This window comes from Merops nubicus, unplaced genomic scaffold (assembly GCF_000691845.1).
Source record: "Merops nubicus isolate BGI_N331 unplaced genomic scaffold, ASM69184v1 scaffold9404, whole genome shotgun sequence".
Classification (NCBI taxonomy): Eukaryota; Metazoa; Chordata; class Aves; order Coraciiformes; family Meropidae; genus Merops; species Merops nubicus.
This window is the reverse complement of record NW_008606173.1, coordinates 4,191-29,659: the sequence shown is the minus strand read 5'-3', so window position 1 is coordinate 29,659 and position 25,469 is coordinate 4,191. Positions and strand designations below refer to the sequence as shown.

The window sequence follows — 25,469 nt, the reverse complement described above, 5'->3', positions numbered from 1 at the left end:
CCCCTATGATTCTATGATTCTATAATTATGTATCCATCTACATAGATGGATATCTTCTTTAAATAAGCAGTGAATTTCTAGAGTTTCTTTGAGGGAGGAGAGATGGTACTAAAGTTGTCTGAGAGTGTTGGGACTCGAATACAATTTGAGACAGATCAGACAGAAGCTTTATTTTATGGTCTAAGTGAGCAAACATTTGGGCAGCTTTTCCCTCTCTGCTCTCTTTTCTCTCAAGTGGTTGCAGTGATTCTCTTCCCATACAGTTGCAAAGAAGAGAAAGGGATTAGTAAAATCACTGTGCTGTTAACAAAGCTAGGTGTGCATTCGTGTGAAGAATAGACTTCTTGTAGTCATCTAGGTGTTACTAAGGGCAAGCACTGATGCCTGGGAGGGATGGACTCTTGAAGTAGCTTGTTAAATGCCACAGTTGACATCGAAAAGAGATGGCTCTTGGTGGAGCCTGGTTCAGAAGCAGACTGCCAGTTCTTGGAGGAAAGGAATTTTCCTTTTGTTAAGATAAACTAAGTGGTGTTAAATTATTAACTGTTTATCATATTTCTGACATTTTTTAAGAGACCTTCAGTACTATTAGCTATTTCTGTAGGTCCCTTGGTTACACTGGTTGTGGTGTGACTGCTGTCTGTTGTTGCATAACTTTTGTCTTATAGTTAGGATAATTTTAATCAAATACAGTTATATTAACGAGGACTGGACTTGAAAATTTGTGCATCTTTGTTGCTAACATTACTACAGCAATTAATTAAAACTCTTCATGACAAAGGGCTTCAAGCTTAATGTGATAAATTGAAAGGGGAAATAAGAAAGTTAAAAGAGTAAAAAAAAAATAAGTAAGAAAGACTGGGAAGCTGGTAGCAACAGACGGAGAAGGCCAAAGTATTCAACAACTGTTTTGCCTCAGTCTTCACTGGCAACCTCTCCTCACACCTACTGAATCAATGAACTGCAAGAGGGGAACAGAGGGACAAAGTCCCTCCCATTGTAAGAGAGGATCAGGTTCATGAATACATGTGGAGCCTGAACATATGTAAGTCTAAGTCTGTGGGGCCTGAGGATATGCGTTCCAGTGTCCTGAGGGCATTGACTGATGTAGTAGCCAAGCCAGTCTCTGATGTTTGAAAAGTCATGGTGATTAGATGAAGTCCTTGGTAACTGGAAGAAGGGAAACACTGAACCCCTTTTTAAAAGGGGGCATAAAGGCCCCTGGGAACTACAGACCTGTCAGCCTCCATGCCTGGGAATATCATGGAACAGGTCCTCCTAGACAGTGCTAAGGTACACACAAGACAGGGAGGTCATTTGAGACAGCCAGCATGGCTTCAACAAGTGTAAGTCCTGCATGACCAACCTAGTGGCCCTCTACGGTGGAGTGACTACATCAGTGAACAAGGGAAGAGCTATGGATGTCATCTGTCTGTACTTCTGTAAGGCCTTTGACTCAGTCCCCTACAACATCCTTCCCTCTGAATTGGAGAGATGTGAATTTGATGGGTGGACTGTTTGGTGGTTAATGGTTTTGTTGGATGATGACATCCAGAGAGTAGTAGTCAATGGCTCAACATACAGATGGAGATTGTTGACAAGTGGTGTTCCTCAGGGATCCATACTGGACCAGCGCTGTTTGATGTCTTCCTCAGTGATGTGGACAGCGTGATCAAGCGCTCAGCAGGTTTGCAAACGACACCAAGCTGAGTGGTGTGGTTGACATGCCAGATAGATGGGATGTCATCCAGAGGGACATAGATGAGCTTGAAAAGTGGGCCAACATGAGCCTCGTGAGGTTCAACAAGGCAAAGTGCAAGGTCCTACACCTGAATCCAGGCAATCCCTGGTATTGGTACAGGCTAGGGGATGAAGGAATTGAGAGAAGCCCTGCAGAGAAGGACTTTGAGGTTCTGGTGGATGGAAAGTTTGATGTGATCCAGCCATGTGTGCTCACAGTACAGAAGGGCAACCATATTGTGGACTGCATCTAAAGAAGTGTGACTAGCAGGTCGAGGGAGGTGATTCTGCTGCTCTACTCTGCTCTGGGGAGACCTCACTTGGAGGACTGTGCCCAGCTCTGGAGCCCTTAGCACAAGAAGGATGTGAACCTGTTGGAGCAGGTCCAGAGGAGGGCCACAAAGATGATCAGAGGGCTGGAACATCTCTCGTGTGAAGGAAGGCTGAGAGAGTTGGCTATGTTCAGACTGGAGAGGAGGCAGCTCTGGGGAAACGTTATTGTGGCCTTTCAGTACTTAAAAGGAACCTCTGATAAAGATGGGGACAGTCTTTTTAGCAGGGTCTGTTGCTTCAGGGCAAGGGGTAAATGGTTTTAAACTAAAAGGCGAGATTTAGACTAGATACAAGGAAGAAATTTTTCACACTGAAGGTGACAAGACACTGACCCAGGATGCCCTGGGCGATGGTAGATGCCCCATCCCTGGAAGCATTCAAGGTCAGGTTGAATGGGGCTCTGAGCAACCTGCTCTAGTTGCAGATGTCTCTGCTCATTGCACAAGGGTTGAACTAAAAGTCCTTTAAAGGTCCCTTCCAACCCAAAGCATTCTAGGATTCTGTGATTCTGTAAGTAGAGCTCCTGAATAACGATGATTGGCAGAGCGTGGCCTTGCCTGTTATTCTAGTGGGTTGTGGCTTTGGCATAAAGAATGTAGGGCCTGCATTCAAAAAAACACAGGAAAGAAAAGAAAAAGGGTTTCACAGTAAGTCACCATCTGGATAAGAAATACCAATACTTTTTTAGCTTGTATATCTGTTATTGAGGAAAAAGATAAGGAAAAAGCCAATTGTGTAGAACTGGAGAGCTGAAGGATGAGTCTTACATGACAGCCTCCTGGGTAGCTGATGTTATCTTGGCTCAATCTCAGATAAGGCAAGAAGAGGTTGTGCATGACATGATAGTTAAGGAGTTTGGAGCACACACCTACTCTAGCACTTAAGAAGATTTGGTTTTGTGGTTTGTTTTTTTTTTTTTTTTTATTTGCCGCAGTTTCTGGATACTAATTTAATAATAAATTCCTGGTGTGGAAGTGGATTTGCAGAACTGAGGCAGCAACACAGACTGGTTCCTGATAATGTTAGTTGTCCTATGAAGAAAACAACGGGAGTTTGAGTATCCCAAAACTGCCAGCAGAAGAAAAAAAAAAATGAAGACAGTTCAGTGGACTGCACTTTTCTACATTTGAGCCAGAATCAGTTGGGGAAAATGAAGGCATTAATTGTGTGGTTGGAGGATCAGTGTCTGCTTATGGGACCTTCTTGCAAATGCTTAGTTTTGGAAGCTTAAGAGAGCACGTTCTGTTGTGGGGCTTACGTTTGATCTCACTTAAAGTCATCAGAGTTGTCTTCTGAACTGAGAGTTCAGCATGCATGGTTACCACTACAGTTAGGTGCACAAGTCCAGGCTGTTGTTAGCATGATTTTTACCATTTTACATGCAACCCCAAAATTACTTAAATGGAGAATCAGTATGTTGTCTTGTAAAAGGATATTTCAGTAGTTCTGATTTTGTTCTGTATCATATGATTAATAGGCTTTCAAATTATAAAGAGGTGCCAAGAAAACTGCTTGAAATTATTTTGCAAAGTAGAGATGTTAAGCTGTATATTAGATGAAATACTAGTCACCTTCAAAAGGGATTTTGCCTATTTATTTAAACTTTTACTAATAGGTTTTATTTTGATGTATGGACAGTTTTGATCCCTTTAATGTGTAACTTAAGAGTTCAAATTTCAGGTGGCAGAGTTATTCCACAATCTGAAAAGGCAAGTCGGCGAATTTAACATGCGTGTTAATGCTCAGTCATCTGCTGTGGATCAGGAATATATATACAAACAACGCTTCATTTTGCAGGTAATGCTTTATTGACTCTTCAGAGGAGAGCTGTTATTTGGAAAATTTCAGCATCTGGTCTTCATAGACTAGTACTGAGGAACTAGTGTTACACCCATTTTTCAAAGTTCTCAAATTTTTCAAAACAGATTTGGAGATTGCAGGCCAAAAGAAGTACTTCTTTTTGACAGCTTAGAATTACAGTTCATGTTACATTTAGTGGTTCAGAATTCACACTGAGTTGGTCCTCTGGCTGTCCCTTCAGTTCTGACAGTTCATCAAAATAAAACCAAGTCAGAGATGAGTTAAACTGTGTTTCTAGACTAATCTTTGTTAAAGACATAAAAATAATCTTAAAGAACACTTGAAATCAAGGCTAACCATTACAGTTTTCATAGAGCAAGTCTGCATACAAAAATATTAAAATGCTGTAAAATTGGCCCCGGAGTTGAACTCTTTTCATGGAATTATGTTTTTAAGGATTTGCATGGGTTAACTTTTAGTCTGCAATTAGAGTAATTCCTATAAAGAAATGGGAAAAACTCTTCATACAAAGATCTTTTGGTATCTCTTTATGTTGCTAATTATATCTCTTTTCAAGAAACTGGATATAATCTCCATTTTAGAAAATATTTTCTTGATTTCAGGTTGTAATAGCTGGTGCTTTCTATCCAAACTACTTCACTTTTGGAAAATGTGATGAAGAAATTGCTGTGAAAGACCTTGCTGGCAAAGATCCAAAAACCACTGTCATGGTAGGTTAAGAAGGCCAATGACTTCTTTATTAAGAATCAAGTAATAAAAATTTATCATGTTTAGGCAATATTTTCAAGTTTTGTTCTGTCTTGGGCAAGGACAGAAATAATTACGTACTCTGGTCCTCACTGGGTAAGTTGTCTTTTCTTGCATTTTGCTTTCTTCCAATATAGTAAACATTATGGGGGTGGCCAATTTTAGAAGAATTCCTACTGAGAACTGCATTTGATTGCTACTTTTGCACAGACAAACAACTTTCATAAAACTAATAAAAAATTTGAAAAATAGAACAGCACTATCAAGGGCATTTTTTCATGAGTATTTATGAAATGTGTTGCTGCAACCTCATTACTTTCTTGTAATCTTCTACTTGATACTGCATGGCACACAAGCATGTTGCTTTAAGGTTACTCAGGTGTTGTGCTCTGCTTTCTGTTTATCTTCGACTGAATTATGTGTAGGTTTGAGTTGGCTGTGTTGATCTTGCAAAATGATACACAGTCTAAACTAGGACAATGTTTGGTGTATCTGAACTAGGCATAACACTGCAAATAACCGTGACCTATGCTTAAAGAAAATAAATCCACAAACCAGTGATGCTCAAAAGAATAGGTTTGTATTGCTACAAGAGAAAATAGATTTAAAGGTAGGAAAGAAGCTCATGAAAGCTTACCAACAAGGAATTTTTTCATGCTTTACTGCTTACCTAAGAAGAGATGCTAGTTCTGTACTGAAGGAGACACTGACATTTCAGAAACATACATAAATGTCTTTATGTGCACATATTGCAATTTTTAACATGTTTAAGGATATTGAAATAAAATATCAGACTAGACTCAATCTTGTGAAAGGAAGACAAGATTAGTCTTACCACAGCTCCTTTGATTAAGATGAAACTGTTCTATTTAAGGAGTTTTTTATTTTTAATGTAACTCTTAATCTGTTTATATATCAACTGCTTGTTGCCTTGAAGGAAGAAGCAGCTGCTGTGTCTTCATTGGTGTAAATTATCCTCCTGGGCACAAGTGCTTAAAGTTCATCAAGCCCTTAGTTTGAGAGACTCTTATAGCCAGATGATGCTCCTAATGGTGTATGCCCAGGATAGGAGATGTAATGATTCCTCCCACTCTCTGATCTTTCTCTATCATCTTGCCTTGAAGCAGTTTTCTGCGGTCTGACCTAGACTGTGATTTTGACCAGGAGCTCATCTTAGTACTGTAACTTCAAGGCATATGAAACTTTTCTAATAATCTGTTCTTTCCTAACAGCAAAAGAGAAGAACAGACAGTTGTATAGCCTCCGAAAAACAGTTCCAAGTCCAGAAGTTTGAACTTGGTAGTTAGTAGTTCTGTGATTCTGTGTTAAACCATCTCCTATGAAAGGTGATTGAGTCAGAGATAGGTAGAGAAATTAATATCTGGCTACAGTGGCATGTTAATAATTGTGAAATTACAGCCTTCATCTGATGTATGTAAGTGCTGCTAGAGTCTTGCTTTGCTTTTGATTGCACATTCTGTTTTCTTATGTTGGATCTTATCTGCCTTCTGAGTGAGCCAGATGTTAAAGTAGGAGAAAGCTATTCTGTTGCTTTGTAAAGTTAGTTTTCAAGGTAGTTTAGCTCACAGAATTTGTGAAACATGACATGACTCTTGTTGCCTTGCTTAAAGTCATCATCTGTCATAGTTAATTGTATACCATCTGTGTTATGCATTATACTTAACATGATACAATCCAATATATTTAACTAAAATATTATTCTGAACAGAATGTCTTTGAAAAGGTGTTGCAACTCATCTGTTTGTAGTGGTGTTAGGATTAAAATCCAAGAACAAGAACAAAATTGTTTAATAATTCAGTTTGGAAGAGACTTCATGTAGTCTGGTGATACAGTCTAAGTGGAATTAACAGTGAATTCAAACCATGTTGTTTAGGCCTTCATCCACTTGGCTTTGGAAAAAGCTCTGAAGATGGAGGAGATTCTGCAACTTCCCATGGGATCCTACCTACCAGTTCCCTGAATAAACCAAACTGTGCTGTCCTAGACTTCAAGATGTGTATTCTGTTGCTTGTCTTGCTCATTCTTCTCAGGATCTTGAGCCCCCCCCTTTCCTGGCTACTCTGGCCCAGGCTGCTCTTGATTATCACTTCCATAACAAGTTCTACATTGTTTGCTAATAGCAGATCCAAAAGAGCCCTAGTGTGGCTCAAGAACTGTGTTAAGGAGTTACTTTTGACATGCTTCAGAAACATAGGAGCTTGTGTCCTGCCCTTCTAGCAGGTTATCAGGGGGCTTATCATCTCCCTGTTAAAATGCAAGCTCAGTGGTCTGGAGACCATTACAAGTTGCCTGAACATTATCTGCTTCATCCTGACTGATGTTCTGTTAAAAATTCCCACCTCAGTGTTAACCTTACTGACCTCTTCCCTTGCCCTGATCCACAAGAGCTGAGTTGTCCCATTGTCTGTTCCATGGAAGAGCACCTTCCATTTGAGCTACTCTTCCACACAGGGAAAACCAGGAGGTTGCTGTTTTTCTCTCATCCCTAAGAAGTGTGTATCCACCCCTAACAGCTCTCCAGGTGTGCAGGCTGTCCCCTACACCTCAGGATATCAGTCTGTGGCAGTTCTGTCAGGACATGCAGGGCTTTAGCTCCTGTTTGCCAGGCTGTGTGCCGTGCCTTAGGGTGTAGCTCCCAGTCATGGACAACGAAACATAGCAACCCTTTGCTTTTCTGGTACAAGCAAAAAGAGGAGCACTAGATAGCTTCTAGGAAAAGTTATGGATTGAATATATATAATTACAAATGAAGCTGCTTCTCTAATAGTTAAAGAAAGCATTTATCTACTGGTTTGAGGCAGTAGAGCTGCATTACCAACAAAACTCTGTATTGTCCTGAGATTTTTTAATTTAGTATAATATATAGTGGTTTTGGAATTCATTGGGATGTAGGTTGTATATCAATATTGCAGCTCAAGTGAAGGAGGAAGCTGTTTAGGTGAACTTAATGCTTTAAAATAATTGAATGTATCCAAATTTAACTACTTTTTTCATTACAGCTGAAGAATATTCCTCCCTATGGATATCTGTACCATCAACAGTTAAAGTCACTGTTCAGACATTGTGGGAAAGTAAAATCTATTGCCTATGAAGGATCAAAGTAAGTATAACATACATCATGTATCCTGTCTTTCTCAGGTTCTCCATTACAAATCTAGTAATCAATTTCTGTTGTTGTCAATGGCCCACTCACAAAATGTGACTGGCTGTTTTAGCTCATAATATGGCTAACTTGGGTCCACGGCTGCCCAAAGTTAAGTTCCTGTAGCCCTTCCTTTGCCTTTTCCAACCTTTTCTTATTCACGTGTTTTTTTACATCCTTTCTGCTTGTATTAAATATGCTTGAGTAAATTTGGCATGTGCTTGTGAGAATGCCAGGAAGTTTTCTTTCATCATGATAATGAAAGTTTTAAGGTGCATAAGAGTAGCACCTTAAACTGTGAGGAACCTACTTTTTATTGTTTGCTGTATATATTGCAGGTTTTTTTGGTGGGTTTTTTTTGAACAGGGCTTTTGTGGAGTTCTCCCGTAACCCAGTGGAAGGCTTTAAGATTCTTCCTGCAGTGTACCTGTCAGTCAAGATGTCACAGCTGAAAATTCCTCTGAAGCTGAATGTTCATTATCCAGAGGATATTGAAAGGCAATTGCAAGATGTGACACCTGCAGATGTGAAATCTCTAAGGTAATTGTATGGCATATGGAAAATCAGTTTGTTTGCAGTGAAAGGTTTGCTGGATTCAGTGGGAATTTCTGTGGAAGTGTCATCAAGGAAGACAGGTTTGTTAGGTTTGAAAACCAGATGTGTGGACTTTGTTTAAGCAGAATACTTACCTTCCAGTTGTTTTTACTTCATTTTTAATAAAACATTTTAGCAGTTTCACTGGGCCCAAAAAGTCACTTAATCTTTGTGAAAATTAATTCTTGAGGGACTCAAGAAAGAAGTCTCCCGGGCGAAGAGGCTAATTTTAGAGTTTGTATCTTCTGTCAAGTAAAAGAAAAATTATATCTAAAATAAAGATGCACTTTGTGCTGTAGTGTATTCACTACACTTTCTTTTTAAAAAAATAAAAAAGCTTACAAGGCATGCCATAGCAAAAATCTTCACTATTTAACCTCAATTCTTTGGATTTCTAGTAAGTTGATGGCAAAGTTGCATCTTGGTGTATGTATCTTCCTGTGTTTGGTCGTAATGGAATTCATATAGTTTCTCTGTAGTATTTTGGTTCTGCGTGGTCGTTTTACATTTTGATTTAATTAATCGATTTCTAAATAAGTCATGAAGTAATAAACATGCCCTTAGGGACACCTTGGGAAGCAAATTAAAGGAAAAAAAAAAAAAACTTGTGAGATTTTCCTTGTAAGCATTAAGCATCTTCGTTCCATAAACTTTTCAGAGTAAATGTGAATTATCAGAAGCAGACAGTGGAGCCTGTGGAATTATTTGGTACTTTACAACAGTCAGACATAATCCCAGATCATCATCTGTCCATCAAGATAACAGAGGTAGGAATGTTCTACATCTGAAGTAGATAACTTCTAATAATCATTACCTAGGTAACTTTGCAGACATAAATATCTGACAAGCTTAAATGAAAAGAATAAGTACTAATAACATTTTTTAGCACAGAGTTATCCATAAAAGGTATGGAGAATATTCTTCACCGAATTTTTAGTCGTTCTTCTTTAAACAGTACTTGCATGTTGCAGATAAATTTCAAAAATGGAAAGGTATTTGCACTTGACAAAATTTGTAGGATTCAGTGGTAGTAAATGTTACCTGGAAGTAAGCATAAATGTAAAGAGGATTAATGGGAGAAGTAAAATATCTGTGTACACTATAGAGATCACAATTAGTAGGAATTTGAGCCATTTACCTGGTTAATAAGTGACAGTTCTTTCATGAGACTGTACATGTGAGAAATTAGATAAATTAATGGTACTGTTTGCTCATTTGGAAAAATATTGCATGCATAAATAATACTGTGTTCTATGTATATACTGTGTATATGTAAATTATATATAAAAATTTCTGAATTATGAAACGGAAAGTATTTTAAAATTTTGTGTTAAATATCATCTCAGCAAATTGAGCAATAGCAAGCAATAGATATATTGCTGAAGTAAAAATAAGAATAAAAAAGCCCAAACTACTGAGCTAGTGGAAATTGTAGGCTGAAGTATTAAAATAGCTTTTGATAGTAGTGGTATGTTTTGCAAATGCAAAAAGACTATTTTCTTAATTTATGCAGTAAGTCTGTTGGATCAAAGATGTTCTTGGATTTGATTAGACGCATTCCAGCCACTTCACTATTTAATACATTAGCTTTAATAATTGTGTGTATTGTAAGCAAAGATTCTTTTTTTATCAGGAGCATTTGATATAAGATCAGAAATAGTATACAAGTTCAATAAATCATTTGAAAAGATGACATTTTATTCAATTTGATTTAAATAGTGGTGTGTTCTTTTCAGTTTCTTAAAGGATGTCCAATCAATGGTAAAGATACCGATTTGCTGATAGATGTAGCTAACTGGTATTCTTTCATTAATTAGAAAAGTAGACCATATCTGTATGTACCTGTCCAATCTAAAGTGTATACCTTATATTTTCTGTATGTTAATTTGGTTTAGAAAAATGGAAATGGTCTTTTCTTAATTTTCTGTATTTTAGTAATGCTTATATCAGGGTTTATTTACATGAAAAGTATATTGCAGTTGCACAGCAAATAAACATTTTAAAATAACATCTAATTGAGGGAGAAATGCTTCACTGCATTATTGCAGTACGAGAGCATTTCTCTGTGCGTTAGGAGTGGGAGTGCTTTCCTGTATTTTCCTCAGATGTATTTTGTATTTGATGCAGAAGAATAAAATATAAAATCTGATATTGTCTAATTTCTCTACTGTCAGATAGTAGAAGTTGGACACTTCTGGGGTTACAGGTTGGATGAAAAGAATAGGACTGCACTCCAGGCTCTAACTGCTTCAATCAACCACCAGGACCTGAAGGATTTGGCAGTGTCTCCACATCCAGAGTTGGTTTGTCTGGCACCATTCCCTCATGTGGAAAGTGGAGGATACTATAGAGTTCGTGTTCTGTATGTTTGTGGAAATTTTGCTGAGGTACAGTACTATGTTATGTCATATTGAATTGTTAGGATGTAATTGGCTCAACAATCTTGGAGCTATGCTTTTTTATTTTTTACAAAGCACTATGTTCATGATAACTATAAATATTCCAGCCAAGAAATCTGTAGAATTAGAACTGTAATAAAACCTGAGTAGATGAACTAGGTTTTTTTCCCCTGAATACAGCAATATTTTAGTATTAAATTGAGAAGCTGTTGTTTGAGCTGTGTGATCTGTTTAAAGTCATGGAAAATTGGTGAATAATGGTGCTAATCTCATTACTTTTTCTTTTGCATTTCTAAACACTCACCGGATCCATGCTGGCGCGTACTTACCTAAAAGCAATTTTTAGGTAGTATCACTCAGAAGAATTAAGGTTATACAGATTTAATTGCAGGGAGAGAATTAGAACCTTTCAGAGAAATCTGTCTGCTGTAGATTTATCAGATTTTCTGCATTACCAGTGGATTTTTAAAGCAAGGGATCAAATAATAGACATGATAAAATTTTACTTTTTTTTTTTTACATGACTTCATTTGCATGTTTTCCAGACTCTGCATTTGCTTCCCTTTCACTCGATAATACTGTGTCATACTGTAATAATTATACTTGGATTGTCCCTTTCCTTGTCACTAAAAGTAGCATTGTTAATGCTGTGGAACATGTGCAGATGCTCTTGATTCTTTTCCCAGGTTTTTTTTGTGGATTACGGCAATAGATCAAAAGTGCCTTTAAAGAGTTTAAAAGAGATTCCAAGCTGTCTTCAAGAGCTTCCTTTTCAGGTAGGGATGATACAATTTGCTGCTGCTTAGTAGATACTTTCATGTCTGGTCTGCCAAACAGAAGTGTGCTTCAAAGCCTGATGCTTTTCAGAACGATAATGAAGTAACATGCATTTTGCTAATGGGAGTACCTACAAATCGCCTTTACTAATAGGTGGGTAAATGTTTTCCACAGTCGTGAGTGCACAGAGCAGAAGTTCTTAGTATAATTGAATTGCATTATATTGTAGAAGAATGTTATCCAGTGTTTCTGTGGGGACAGCCCAGTGTGGTCTGTCCCACCTGTAATCATAGTAACAGCAGAAGGAGATGGGAAGTTGCTGTAAGAGCTGCCTTTTGGTACTTTTTTCCTTTTGGTTGTCAGTTTCTGTGCTGTCCACCAGTTCTATGAGAAGTAGAGCTACTCCCTGGAGGGGAGGACGTTGTTCTGGTTCCTCTATTGCCTGCCTATATGCAAAGCTCAGGAGTAACAAGCTGAGCGGTTGATCACATTTGCTTTAGTCTAGAGAGCAAATGACAAATGTTTATACAGCCTATAAAACACCCTAGAGAGGACAAACTATCAATGACTAGCTTAATCTAGTCTTCTCTGTTTAAACCTGGCTGCTCCTACTGTAGGTAAGTGGCAGCATACTATCTCTTCTTGACTGCATGGCACAAGTCTGCAGGGGGAAGTATCTGGCACGCAGTTACTGTGCGGAGTATTTTTGCTCCCATCAAAGCTCCTGCTGTGCTGCACTATTTGTTACAGGACAAATATGTAGGAGATGCTTGATCTAAATTTCACAGAGCTGGAAGCCTCTATTTTGTGCTGCTTTGCTATTCTTTGAACTACTGGCTCTACTCAGATCTTTTCAGACAGAACTCTTAGTAATAAAGTAGTGATCTGTAACACAAATCTAAGGGACTTAATTTCTCATAAAAAATTTCTCTTGACCTATAATTAAAAAAATAACTAGACTTTGCAGTCCTCACTTCAGACATTTTAAAGTTAATTAAAACAGGAGCATCTTACTAACTTTATTCTCTGAAGCATTTAGTGATGAAAATGATAAATGAGCCAGCAGAAGTATGATTTTATTTCTCTTCTTAGCATTACATCTTGACAGTTAATTTTGTTTGATTTTTTTTTTTAATTGACTTTTAAAAATAAGTAGAATTAATTTTGTCAAGAAGCATCCTTTTTTGTGTGTTTTTTTTTAGCTATATAAAGAGAAATGTATTTCTGCTTCAGGCCTAATCTTTTAATGACTGGCTAGAAAAAAAAAAAGCAGAGTTCTATTCATTTAGAGTTCAGTAGTTTCTGTTGTAGATGCATTCAAGGGCATAATTATGGATAGTGATTGTGGAAAGGGGTTAAATGAGAGCTTGATTCCTCTTGCCTGCCGAGGTGGGGATAGCTGCAGTGGTCTTGCTGAATTTTCTGTTAACCTTAGTCGAAAAGAATTGTGGATCGTCAAATTTTTTCCAGAAAGGACATCTCTACACTCCTAAAATTGTAATGTGAATGGGGAATTAATACTGAATTACCTTTTATTTATGCTCTGTTTGCTCTGATTCATTAGCAACTAGGTACAATATTTGAAGTGATATGAGCTGTAATGTGTAGCTGTGTTGGCAGTGGCGGAATAGGAATTATGCCGGTAGCTTTACAGCAGTCCTAGGAATTAATGTAGGCCACTGCAATAATTAAGTCATTTATAGTTACTAATTCAAACCGTTTGTTGAAAAAATGAAAGATTTTCTTGCTGATTCTCTACCAGGCAAACGTTGTTTTTCATGTTCTTGCTTCAGGCTTTAGAATTCAAGATATGCAAGATGCGTCCGTCTGCAAAATCTCTTGTGTGTGGGGAATGGTGGAGTTACAGTGCTGGCCAGAGATTTGCCTCACTGGTAAATGGCAATGCTGTTCTAGTGAAGGTGTACTCACTTGTGCATGGTGTTCTGCACGTGGATGTTTTCCATTGCTCGAAGTGCCAAGAGCTTGTGAATGTTCGAGACGTGCTTATTGGCGAGGGCTACGCTGAGCTGGCAGAAGAACCATATGAATCACAAGTACGTCTTGAGTAAGCTGCTTCTGCTTTCCTTACACTAATTTATTTCAGCTCAAGCTGTCTGAAGCCCTGAGAAGCTGAGCTGAAGTCTTGATTAATGCCATGGGATTAGGCAAGATTAATACGTGAATGGGACAATGTATTTTTATGTGTGGCATAATTCATATTGAGCTGTTGGCCAAAAGCAGTGTTGCTTTGACACCTTTTAAGAGTTGTTTCCTGGGAAGAAAATTGCATCTATTGGACTGTTCCACTGTTTTTTGAAATTTTGAAAGAAATGCAACTCTTTCTTAGTTTTAACTCTCTTCCATTTTTATTTCTTACATAATCTGAAAGGTGATAAGAACAGGTCTTTGTATTGGTATGTGTGCATGCGTGTTCTTTGTACAGGACCTTTCTTGTAAAATTTTTGAAAAACATAGCTGTTTCATGGCTTTAAAACTCTTCCATTATTACATAGCAAAGCCATGATTTGCTCGACGGATTATTTTCGGACCACGTACCAAAAGAAAAGAAAATGCCCCTGTTTTCAAGAGAGAAAAAAAAGCATCTCATCAAAAGATTGATAAACTGGTGTTCCAACAGTAACTCTGATGTGCCAACCCATAAGGTAACGTGAGTGGTGGTTTTGGTATGTTATTACATAACCCTGCTTCTCACATTGTGAGAATGGAGGTGAAGATTGGAAGTACCTTTAATAATCGAACCATATTTGATAGTGCCTTCTACTTTTTGGTGGTAGAAAGCCATGTGGTGACCATTGCAGAGTAGTCTACTGCAGCTTTTAACAAAGTGTTGAAGTGTAGCCCAAGATGTAAGTGAACCAACTCTTCAAATACGTTCTTTGAACCACTGCAGAATGAAGATAAAATTGAAAAACTGAACACACTGTTCCCACACATAGTGTTTTTCATTATATAAGCTACAGCAAAAAGCAGGATTACCACCCAGTCAGTTTTTCAGAAGATTTAAGCATTGGTTTTACTACATACAGTGTTTCATTCTTCGTCAGCTAGTGATAAGGATCGGTGATGCAGTGGACACTCCAGTAACTGATGACAGTGAAACAGTGGCTGTTTCTTCCACTGCCAATTCCAAACTCAGATTTTTTTTTTTTTAGTTTTTTACATAGTTTAAGGTATCTAGTCATGACTAAGCTAAAATGTAAAACATGAAAATTTATGTCCTGTTCTGCATGCTGATTCCAAGTTAAGCCTCGTCTGCATTGTAATTCTCTTCTCATTTCAGACCTGTCAAAATTTCAGGTTTTCAAGCACCTAATCACACTCAGTTCACCCACAGGAGGAATCCTGTTTACTCACTTTCATAAAGTGCAGTATTTTCAAGATTAAAGACCTGCTCATGTAAACAAAAATGACCTGGTTTTGTTAGGTGCTCGGTTAAGTCTGAGCTTATGTTTAAGCCAGGGCAAAGTCACAAATCCCCAGCTGCTGTGAAAATACATTACTTTTGTTTAGGTGCCTCAACAAGCAAAGTTTGCTTTAGATGGGTGAAATGTAAATGCTATTTATCCATTTATCAATTCATTGTTGCTCAGTACATCCTGAAATGTGTTTTGGTTTTCATTTATGAAGGAATTTGATTTGGAGAAATCCAGATGCTGGCTAACTAGAATATAATTTGTTTTCTCTCCTTTTGAAGGTAACAGTTTCTGGCCCACTCACTCCTTATGAGGTGAAATGCTACAGTATGAATAGAGTATTACAGTTCAGGTACGAGAAGACTTGTACAGTGAGTTATAGGCACGTTTTCAGCTGTTATTTTCAATAAACAGGCAAAACCCATTCTAGTTACTCTTAAAGATTTTTACAGAATTTTTATCAATTGAAAAGACTGAAATAGCCAGGCTTGAATTGCATTAATATGCACACTATGGCTATGTAATTTTTTTTTTAAGTTTTATTAAAGATACTTGATCATTTTACAGACATTAACATTATTTATTAAACATGATATAGGTCTGCTAAATGGTATTCAGCTAATCTTCAGCCAGGTACTGCTATCCATTGAGGTTTTCATTGTCAGTTTAAAAAAATTGGGGTTTTACCTGTTTTTACATGGGGTTTGTTCTGTTAATGTTGAAAATTTTCCTATTTCCTCCCCAGAAGTGCTTTGTTACAAGAGGAGAGCGTAAACTCTGTCCTTGTACATGATGCTCCAGGAGATTCCTTTGAGCAGTTGTTGGTCGCCGCGTCTGTATCAGCAAATGCAACTGGTAATGCTGAACAAAAATGTTTGGGCAGTTTCTCTAGTTTTCTCCATTAATAGCTCTATGGGTAAATATGTCACTGTAGTTCTACATTACAGTTCTTTGCGATCTCTTTCATCAGATACTCTGTAGGGAATTTTTTTTTAATTTTTTTTTTTTGGTGACAGGATCTGCTGTGTTTTTAGAGGAAACATCTTTGCTGCCTCCTATTCCTGGCCTGCTTGCGCTCCTCAGCATGCTGTTTGCTCCTGCTATAGAGCTCAGGTATACATGTGTTTCAGAAAGTGGTAGTATTTTATTTGGGACCTTCACAGATTGATGAAAGTTTGGGATTGGCTGGTTTGATTGGTTTTTTTCCCCTTTTGTTCTGCTTCCAGCATTTAGTATATTTTCTTCCTGATCATGTAATTATTTTAATTTTTTATCAGTTTAGGTATAGTATGTAGCTAAGATAATTTATTTCATGTACTTAATGAGCTGGTTCTGCAGGCTCTGTCCTCACAATGAGGCAATGCAGTTCTTGACAATCATGCTGGAAGCCTAGGAAGAGTAACTGTAGAACTGTGCATGTTCTAAATCTATGCAAGGGGAACAACTTGCATGATTTTTGTAAAAGCTGAACTCTGACACTTGCATGACACATGCATTACTGTTGTGTTTTGCTTAAATCCTTATAAATGTAGACTGTAATTTCAGCATAGTGAAGCTAGCTTTCCTTAATTAGTTTCATTTTGCATATATATGATTTTGTTTTTAGGTTTTATGGTTGTGTTTTCATAACCGGAACTTTAGTTTTGTTTTGTCACTTTATTTAAATCATTATGACGAGCTGTGAATGCCTCTCAATTGGTTTAGCTTCTATAAAACACCTGTATCTTGCTTGGTGTGGTTTAGACAAACTCCTTTAAGCCTGCCTTCATATGAGTTCAATTTCTTCATCTCTAGGTGAGACTGTTTTCTTTCTGTTTCATACAGGGTTGATAAAAGTGGAAAGCGTTTTACTGGTGTTCTGTGTGGTTTGGGCTGGAGTCAGACTTTTGCAGCTCCTCTGCTTCCAGAAAATGACATGGAGCTGACATTTGATGTGCATTTTGGACTGGAAGACATATCAGAGGTAAAACCTACATGAGAATTTTCATATTGTAGGAATTAAATAGAATTGAATGCATCAGAGCTTGTAAGAAATAAGAAAATAATAATAAGAAGAAAACTTGTTTTAAGCTGTGGTTTTGCATGGTTTGTTTAGTGTATTAAGTTTATAATCTTATAAAATTTATAACCTTGGATTCTTAGCATATAAAATGTTACCCTCTCTATACACTTTGAACACAATAAAATATTCTTCAACAATACACTGTACACTTTTTCAAACCAAAAGGACGAATTTTGTACTAGTCAGATGTCAATACTTGTTCATTATGTTCTTAGGGTTATTGTGGGTTTTACTGATCAGCCTAGCTTTACTGCTTTGCAATCTTCAGTTTGGTTTTACAGCTCTGTTAAGTCTTCCGTGTCAACCTACTTCTCTTAGAGCAGATCAAGTAAACAGCCAATAGAACCCTCCTGTATTCCTCACTACAGCCTTTTTACAACTTGTAGACAGAGATCAGTCAGAGGGAAATATGTACATATACTGTGTTCTGCAGGCCAGCAAGCTCTTGTGCTTCAGAGCTTTGTCATGTGCTTCAGACAGTGAAGAACCTCACGTGCCCTGGTTAGTTCTATGTACAGGGCAGGTATATTAGATGATAACCAGTGATTTCTAGAGGCTGTTTAAGGACACACTGGATGTGCGGGCACATATATCTGTGAGCTGTTGTTTTCTAAAAGCACTGACTTGGCATGTGTGATGTCTGTAGTCATGCAACCTTAGCCAGAATGCTAGCACCAAGTTGTTGCACTTGTGAAAATTAGAGACAGGCAGAGAAAAATCCTTAAAACTTTTACAGAAGGAATTCAGTGTTGGAAAAAATCCAGGCGAGTAGGAGCCTGTATGTTTTATGGCGTGTCTGAGTAACCTTGAAGGTCATAGTATCAGGTGGCTGAACATTAATGTCTTTGACCAGCAGAGATGCATCTGGAAGAAGAAGTGTTTCTAAAGCTTCAGTTGGTTTTGCTTGTGTTAATAATATTCTAGCTGAAATTTGGTATGGGTGCTGTGACCCACCTTCATATCAGTATAATAAAATAGCCAAGTAGAGCTGGCTTAGAGTGCTTTACGTTTTGTCACTGATACATTTACAGATAAACATCCTAAGGACAGCCATTAATAAGCTGCTCTGGGAATGTGAACTGTGTTCTGGACAAGAGAGAATGACACAGCTGCAGGAAAACGTTCGTCAGAAACTTCTATGGTAATAATTTTGTAGGAATAAGATGTTCGGTTTCACAGTCAACAAAAACAAAATAAATGATTGCTTGAAGCATAGCTCAGATTGGGCTTGAGAAATAATATATGTTCTCACTTAATGATGCATTTAATTTACTTTGTGTATTTATAAAGCAGTGTACTTGACAACTTTAGACTTCTTGTGGAAACACTGGTTCTTCAGGGAAACCTGATCACTTAAGAGTCATAAAACCTAGACTGTAAAACCTGTTCTACAGGATACCCGTTCTAATGGATCTGCTTTGTGAACCCAAGGCAGAGCCAATGAAGTTGTGTGGCATGGGAGTGCAGAAGGATTTAGAATTCTTTGTCCCTATACATTAAATCCAAATCGTGTGTGCTGCCATTTCTCCCTCAACAGACCTGTGTAGTAGGATAGGTGTTGGCCAGGTTAATTCCTTGAAGTCCCAGGTTAATTTATGAACTGAAGTAAGACCACCTGCCTTTTTTTCTAGAAGGCCTCCGTGCTTCTTGCAACTGAAGCAGTGGTTCTGACAAGACTACAGTGAGTCAGTGCAGCCAATCTGCAGAATTTTTTCAGCTTGCAGCATGTGAGAAGTGTTAAGGGGAGCTAGTTCAATGAAATATTCCTGGAACAGCTCCTTCTAATGTCTGTCACTGCTGACCACACTCTGAAAACTGCCCTTGTTTGTAAATATAGTGTGCATTTTAGTGCTCTCTGACTTTTCTCATCTTACCTGGTTCTGTACTGAACAGATTTAAAAAAGAGCTCTGGCTCAGCCTTGACTCAAGTTCTGTTATGCTCTCTAGTATTGGCCTTGTCTCTAGGACATGTGACCTTTTTCACAAAGAGAGCTTTTCTAAAGTACCTGTTTGCCAAACTGAGGCAGTTCCTCTTGCTGATAAAGATCAGAAGCTTTTAAGCTTAGCTGCCCTTACCCACCCTAGGTTACCAAGATGATTATCAGGGCAGCCGTTTTTTGCTGAGTTTTCACATGTGAGTGAGTGGCTCTGTTGCTGCCTGGAGTTAAACCATGAAGTTTGTTTTTGAATGTACCTGCTTAGTCTATGTTTATTTTGATTCCTGTCTGTGAAAAAAAACATTGTTGCCTTTAGTTGAAAGCAAGCACACATACTTTTTTCCAAAATTTGAAAGAAAATTCAGTGTGTTGCATCTTGTAATTAATTAACAAGTACAGGGAGAGTCAGCTTCACCTTCTGAGGCATTGGAAAATAAATTCTAAAAGCATAAACAATTGCCAGAGGATGTGGAGATACCTATTATGTCTTAGCTGACCAGCAGACACGTTGGATATGGCAAGAGAGCAAGGTGATTATTTTTGATTTGGGTGCCACACTGCACATGGTGTCAGTGGGTCAGCTGCTTTTCCTTCCATGGCAGCTTCCAGCCAGCTGCTGCAGTGGGTTCTGTGTGCCTCCAGAAGTGGTAGTACAGCTTCACAAAGGCTGTACCCCAAAGATGCACACTGCTTGTGCTTTCAACTTAAGAAGCACCAGCACAGGCATGTTTCATGGCTGCAAAACTCTTGGTAAAATACCAGCTGCAGAACGTACTGCTGATGCAATATTTAATTTCCTGTCTGTGTCCAAGTACCTCGGGCCAGTTGATGTCTGCATTGCCTTTGGACACGACTGTGCAGTACCATGTTTAGACTTCAAAGCTGAATGAAGGCTGCTTGCATGATTCATGTGGTAACAAGTGTCAGGAGAAGTCAAGGAAAGTGGATTGGCAGGAAAAAGCAAAACCACAAAACCTCTCTGTAGGTGACTGTGGCAGTAACAGGAGCTGACGCTTGGACATCAGCAGTTACATGCTAAATTCAAAGCACAGAAATGTCAGTGCTGTTCCTTTATACCTGTGAACACTTGCTGCTGTTTTGGCACCTTTTTTGGGTTGATTGTTCAGACATCCCCAGCCAGTTGGGAGGGGAAGGAGCAGCTTGTGCAGGTCCACAGCATTGACATGTTCCCCAGCTCAGTCAGAGCTGACTGCCTGACTTGGTCTTTCTCACCAGCCTTCTGGGATGCTTTTTCTTTAGGATTTTGCACCTTTCTGTGCTAGTGTTTTCTGTCTTGGAGTCTTTGTGCTTTGAACCTGTTCCACTGATCCTACACCTGATTTTTGTGTTTGTTTTGTTGTTGGATTGTTTTAACCTTTTTGAAGAAAGAGAGAGTCTGGTTATTTTCATGATGTCTTCTTTTTTTTTGTGTAAAGTATTTCTTTGCTTTAAAATACTTTTTTTTTCTGATTTTGCTTTGGTTTGTCTTGGAAAAAAACCCTAACCTTTTATTAATATGAGTATATATGTAAAAATTTAGCCTGAACAGTCTTTCATAACTTTTTTCCGTTTTTCAAAAGCTAATTGTATTTACAATATGTCACCACTACTTAAGACTGAAATCAGTGTTTGAAAAACACAGCTAGACAGAATTAATTAAAGTCTGCTACTGTTGTACTTTGCACAGCTTGAGGAAATAACTGGAGCAGACAGACAATCTATAGTAATTGAGTTGTCATGCAAAACAAAATACCCTAAAAACTAGCTGTATTATACATTCTAGTGAATAAACATAAAACTTACAGAATAGATGACAGTTGCAAATGCAAGTAATTTGTAAATTAAAAAAATAAAGCATTATTTTATTTAGAAGAAAATACATTCAGATACACCTAACGTCCCTGAGAAAATTTGTATTTTGACTTCTTACACTAGAGGGGCAAAATACAGAGAAGTGAACAAATTTAGACTACGTCAAAAAGGGCATTTAAGATTCCCTTCAGCACAGAGTAAATGCAGAGCTGTATCTAATACAAAAAAATTATTTGTATTTATAATTAATCCAGTGCAGTGTATTTAAGACTATTTTTATGTAATTTCAGTTTAATATGCAAATCAAAACCTCGAGATAGAATTGCTCCTGTGTGGTATGAGAAGCCATATGCTTGGAATCAGGTATGGCTGTAAAAATTGTTGGTGGTTTGTGTTTGTTTTTTTTTTTTTTGTCCCTAAGAAGTGTTGTTATGATACGCTAGTACAGTTAGTTAAGTGATCAATGGGAGAATTTCCTTTGGAAAGATGTCTTTTTTTGTGTATTGAATTAAAAAATGCTGAAAGTCCTATAGAGTTGAACTTAAGATGTAAGAACTGTTGTGTACACACCAGTCTCTATCGATACCATACTTTTGTACAGTCTAGTGTGGATGTTTTGACTTTCAATTTTGTGTATATGAATATTTAGCCTTTTCAACAGCATACTTAATGATTTTTAAGTTGAGAGTGAGGCAACCTTTTTGTAAAGGCAACTTTACATTTGTTGGAGGTTAAAATTTTGTATTCTTTCTATTTAAGCAGCCATGTCTTAGAAGAGGATTGATACTTTTTCCTTGTTTAGGATTTATCTGAATGCAGTGCATCTCAATTTTGTTTTGACTTGCTGCACTTTAAGGTGGCTTTTCCCTTTTAAGCAGACAGAAATGTGGCTTGTTTTAGAATGAATGTAGTGGGATCAGATAGGAGGGCAGTTTCCTCAAAACCAAGGAGGGTTTCATAAAGCTGAAAAGACTACTAGCTTCCTACTCTGTTAAAAATCCAACATTTCTTTCTGTAAGGGCCTCCGCAGGCCACTAGGTTTCCTGATGAACAAGTGCATTTTCTTAATTAAAAGAGGTGAGGTATTGCTGAGTGCAGGAGTAAGAGTTGTACATGGACCCTCCCTGTCCCTCTCCCACCCTGAGGCGTGTAAATGAGAGGTTTAGATCTCTCTTCTTGAAAAGACAGCAGTGAACTAACACCAAGGGCATGTATTTCTAGGAGGCATTTACAGGGAGGTTAGTGTGTGTCATGATATACTACTGCCTTAAGCCAAAATGTTTCTATTTTCACGTTTCAAATTCAGTTATCTTGGTATTAGGAAGATAATCTCCTATTGGTGTTCAGCTTTTTGTAACAAGTTAATGTATAGGCCTTGGATCAGGATTTTCCCCTCTGCATCTGAAGTATCTCAAGACATCTTTCTTACATAATCATAAAATACTAATTGTAATGCTTTGGAATTGGTTGTGGAAGAGTATTTTGACTCAGGCAAACCACAAGAGATGGCATTTCATAGTACTGCCTCTTACACTGAAATGTGTGGCATGGAACTGAAATTCCTGTATGATTTAAACTCTCCAAGGGTTCTCAAAACTCTTCAAGACTCTTTTCCTTATCGAAGTTATATATGAAAACATTATTGAGAATGTGTTCTGACTTTGATCTTGCTTCTTTTGATTAGGTGGATTCTCTGCATATCATTGACCAGTCTGAAAAGCAGTGTGAAAGAGGAAATGGTCTCTATCAGCCACATAAGCTTGTTGTGTTGAATGTTTAAGTATTTCTAGAAGCCTTTCAGAGGACAAGGTATTACAACTAGTCTAAAAATTACTTCTGTTTTCTGTATAACCTTGGACACTTGTTTTCCAAGACTGTTCCTTAAGATTAGTGTAAGTGTACTAAAACATAGTTAGGAATATGTTAATCATTTTTGCAAAAAGTTGCAGTTTGCTGACCTAGAGCAGACAAGTTTATTCATAAAACAAACCTGACGTAAAGCAGGATGTGATTTTCATTTTAATAATGCTTCTGAAAAGGTTAATCACAGGGTACATGGAAGACAAAACAAATCTAGGTTTAGTTCATCTTCTGTCTTAAAGTTTGTAAGCCATTGGGCACAACTTCTTGTCTTTAATTACAAGTTCCATTTTCCTGTTTTGTCATTAGTTTTTCAAAAATTCATACAACAAAGGTGTTTGGTCTTTTTCTTAACCAGAAGCTAGAAGTCAAAGGAAACTGATGATATACATTATATTCTGATCCAAACTATAACTTCATATGCTGGATACAATTTTTTTCATTACTTTTTCATGCAGCAAAATGTAATATGATTTCTTTTCCTTTATGGAAGAAGAATGTTTTTGAATTACTGATTTATGGCACCTTTGTTTTATAGTTTCCTCCTATTTTTACCCATGAAATATTTGGTCCTTTAAATGAGGTCAGTGGTTTCAGAATAAAATGCAGAAGTTAAATGTTTGTCTCTTCTGTTGTGCAGTCATGCTTAATAAAAGCTAAATTTAGTTATTAATGGTATGTGATTGCATTCATGAAGTACATGAATACAAAAACAGTATATGGAAAAGTATTAATCTTTTCACTGTTCACTCAGTGATTTGAAGCTCGTGTCATGTCCTGTCATCCTCCAAGAACACAGAGAATCTCTGGTCTCCACAAAAAAGTGGCAGATTTGGGGAAAATGGATGCTTAAACTGAGAAATTATTTTAGGCTGTATTTAGAAATTATTTAGGCTGTTAGGAGTAACCATATAATAGGCAATTTCAGTGTCTTATTATAAGCATTACTTCTGTAGACCCATTTTACCAATCCTTGTGAATTATAAACAATACTTTATCCAGTGAGAGAGAGAGAGTTGTGTCTCAGGCGGCTTAGACAACAGGATTTCTCAGCTGCCTGTTGTACGCAGACGAAGGGTTGCAGTTAAACACCTTTGAGGTCAAACAAAGCAGGCAGAATGTCAAATCTTTGCTCTGCCTATTAATGATCAGAATTTTCTGCAGGAAAAGGTGACTTGGTAGTACAAAAAGGCATGATATAAATAACGTAACTTATGTGATTCCTTATAAGCAACACTGAAATTGCAGGCTGAGAGGAACAGAATGTGTGTTCCATGTTCTTTCCATATTCTGTTGGCTTGGGTTTTTTTAACGTCTGTGGGTAATGTGTCCTGGTCTGTTCATGTGCATGTGCTGCCATCTGGTGAGGGGTCACTGATGCGCTTCTGGCTCCCCTTCCAAGATCTACTGCATGTGGTTTCAGTAAAGAAAAAGTGCTCTGCCAGTGGCTCATAGTAAAACAGAAAGGTTTCTGCTCGTCTGTATGATGAGAGGAGTAGATAATGCAAAATCCTCCCAGTCCAATAACCTATAACCTGCCAGTGGTCAGCTGAGAAATGAAAACTGTGTATTAACTCTTCAGAGCTCCCAGTTTTGTCCTGGGTACGTAAAGCACTTGCAGACTTGATACATGACATTATTCTTGAAGGAAACGGAATATCTTACAAGTTACCTTTGCTGGGAAATGTTTCTGCCAGATGAAATTGTAGTACTAAAATGTAAAAAGCAGCAGTGGTATTTTACTGTTTAAGTTTCAACAGCATTGCAAAGTCATTTAAACAAGTTTAAGGTAAACGACTTCAGGATTTCTTCCTTCATGGTTAATAGTATGTAGCACTGGAGAAAGAAGCACTATAAAAGAGTAGGATCTTTGTATGGCTATGGACCTGCTCCCAGTCAACCTTGTGCCTTTCAGGGGTTACTTCCATAAGAAAAAGGCCATGACTTCTTGCCAGGATTCCTTTTATCTCCAGGTGCTCAGCAACCTAGTCTAATTAAGAGGTGTCCCTGCCCATGGCAAGGGGTTGCATTAAATCATCTCTAGGGTCCCTTTCAACCTAAGCAATTCTATGATGATTCTGTGAACATCTATCAGATTGAGATTTCACTTACCACTATTTATTAGTGATCATCCACATTTATGTATTTCTTACATCACTGAGTCTAAGGTAGAAATATTTGAATCTATAAATGGGCAGATCAGCCCTCCTGAATGCCTCCAATAGGAATGATCAAGTGACAAAATGTATTTATAGGTGCTTCTCAAGTCTGAAAACATGTGTTCACTGTTATTCATCATTTCCCCCACAGCTACAATGAAGTTGGGTAACAATTTTAAATCAAAAGGAATTATTTTTTTAATTGCATGTGATTCATTTTTTTAATTTATTGACACAGGCTGTACTAGAAACCAAATATATAAACAAATGTGGAAAGGAATTGGAACTCCAGAGAAGACAGACCCTTCAATAGCTGTTAAAATGGAGAAACTAAAACTCCCTACCCTACTGAATTCCAGAACCTGAGAAGATATCATGAAAGAATGCCTGTTTTCAGCATTTCCCAAGCATTTCCTTTTGGCAGATAAAGGGTGCAGGATATTGTTTGTTTATCCTTTTAAAGACACTGTAATAAGTTCAGACTTAATTTGGTCTGTGATTGAAACGTTTTGGAATCAGCGATAGTAGAATTGCATAGCGTGGATGATCAGTAATAGAATGAGATGTCATGTAAACATGTAAACACTGAAGAGCTGACCAGGATATGTAGTCTCTTTTTCTTGTCTTACT

The 25,469-nt window shown here is 37.6% G+C and overlaps 1 protein-coding gene across 1 annotated transcript; it reads left to right on the top strand.

The window, feature by feature from the left end:
- Positions 1–1,724: 1,724 nt before the first annotated feature.
- LOC103772236 (putative ATP-dependent RNA helicase TDRD9) lies at positions 1,725–22,600 on the top strand. Its single transcript, XM_008939563.1, has 17 exons — positions 1,725–1,958; positions 3,754–3,870; positions 4,497–4,604; positions 7,663–7,763; positions 8,172–8,345; positions 9,058–9,166; positions 10,574–10,786; positions 11,485–11,574; positions 13,369–13,629; positions 14,089–14,238; positions 15,291–15,361; positions 15,755–15,864; positions 16,026–16,122; positions 16,834–16,972; positions 18,103–18,212; positions 21,111–21,183; positions 22,505–22,600. Exons 1-17 carry the CDS (start codon positions 1,725–1,727, stop codon positions 22,598–22,600), a joined length of 2,253 nt encoding a protein of 750 aa, XP_008937811.1.
- The last annotated feature ends 2,869 nt before the right edge of the window (positions 22,601–25,469 follow it).

What these genes read in the sequence shown, in the direction of transcription:
- LOC103772236 (XM_008939563.1), top strand. Translation starts at nt 1,725, where the DNA reads ATGCCAGATAGATGGGATGTCATCCAGAGGGACATAGATGAGCTTGAA. An exon ending in ATTGCCTATGAAGGATCAAA is followed by an intron (nt 7,764 to 8,171) that starts GTAAGTATAACA and finishes TTTTTTGAACAG; the next exon opens with GGCTTTTGTGGAGTTCTCCC. An exon ending in GACTGGAAGACATATCAGAG is followed by an intron (nt 16,973 to 18,102) that starts GTAAAACCTACA and finishes ATACATTTACAG; the next exon opens with ATAAACATCCTAAGGACAGC.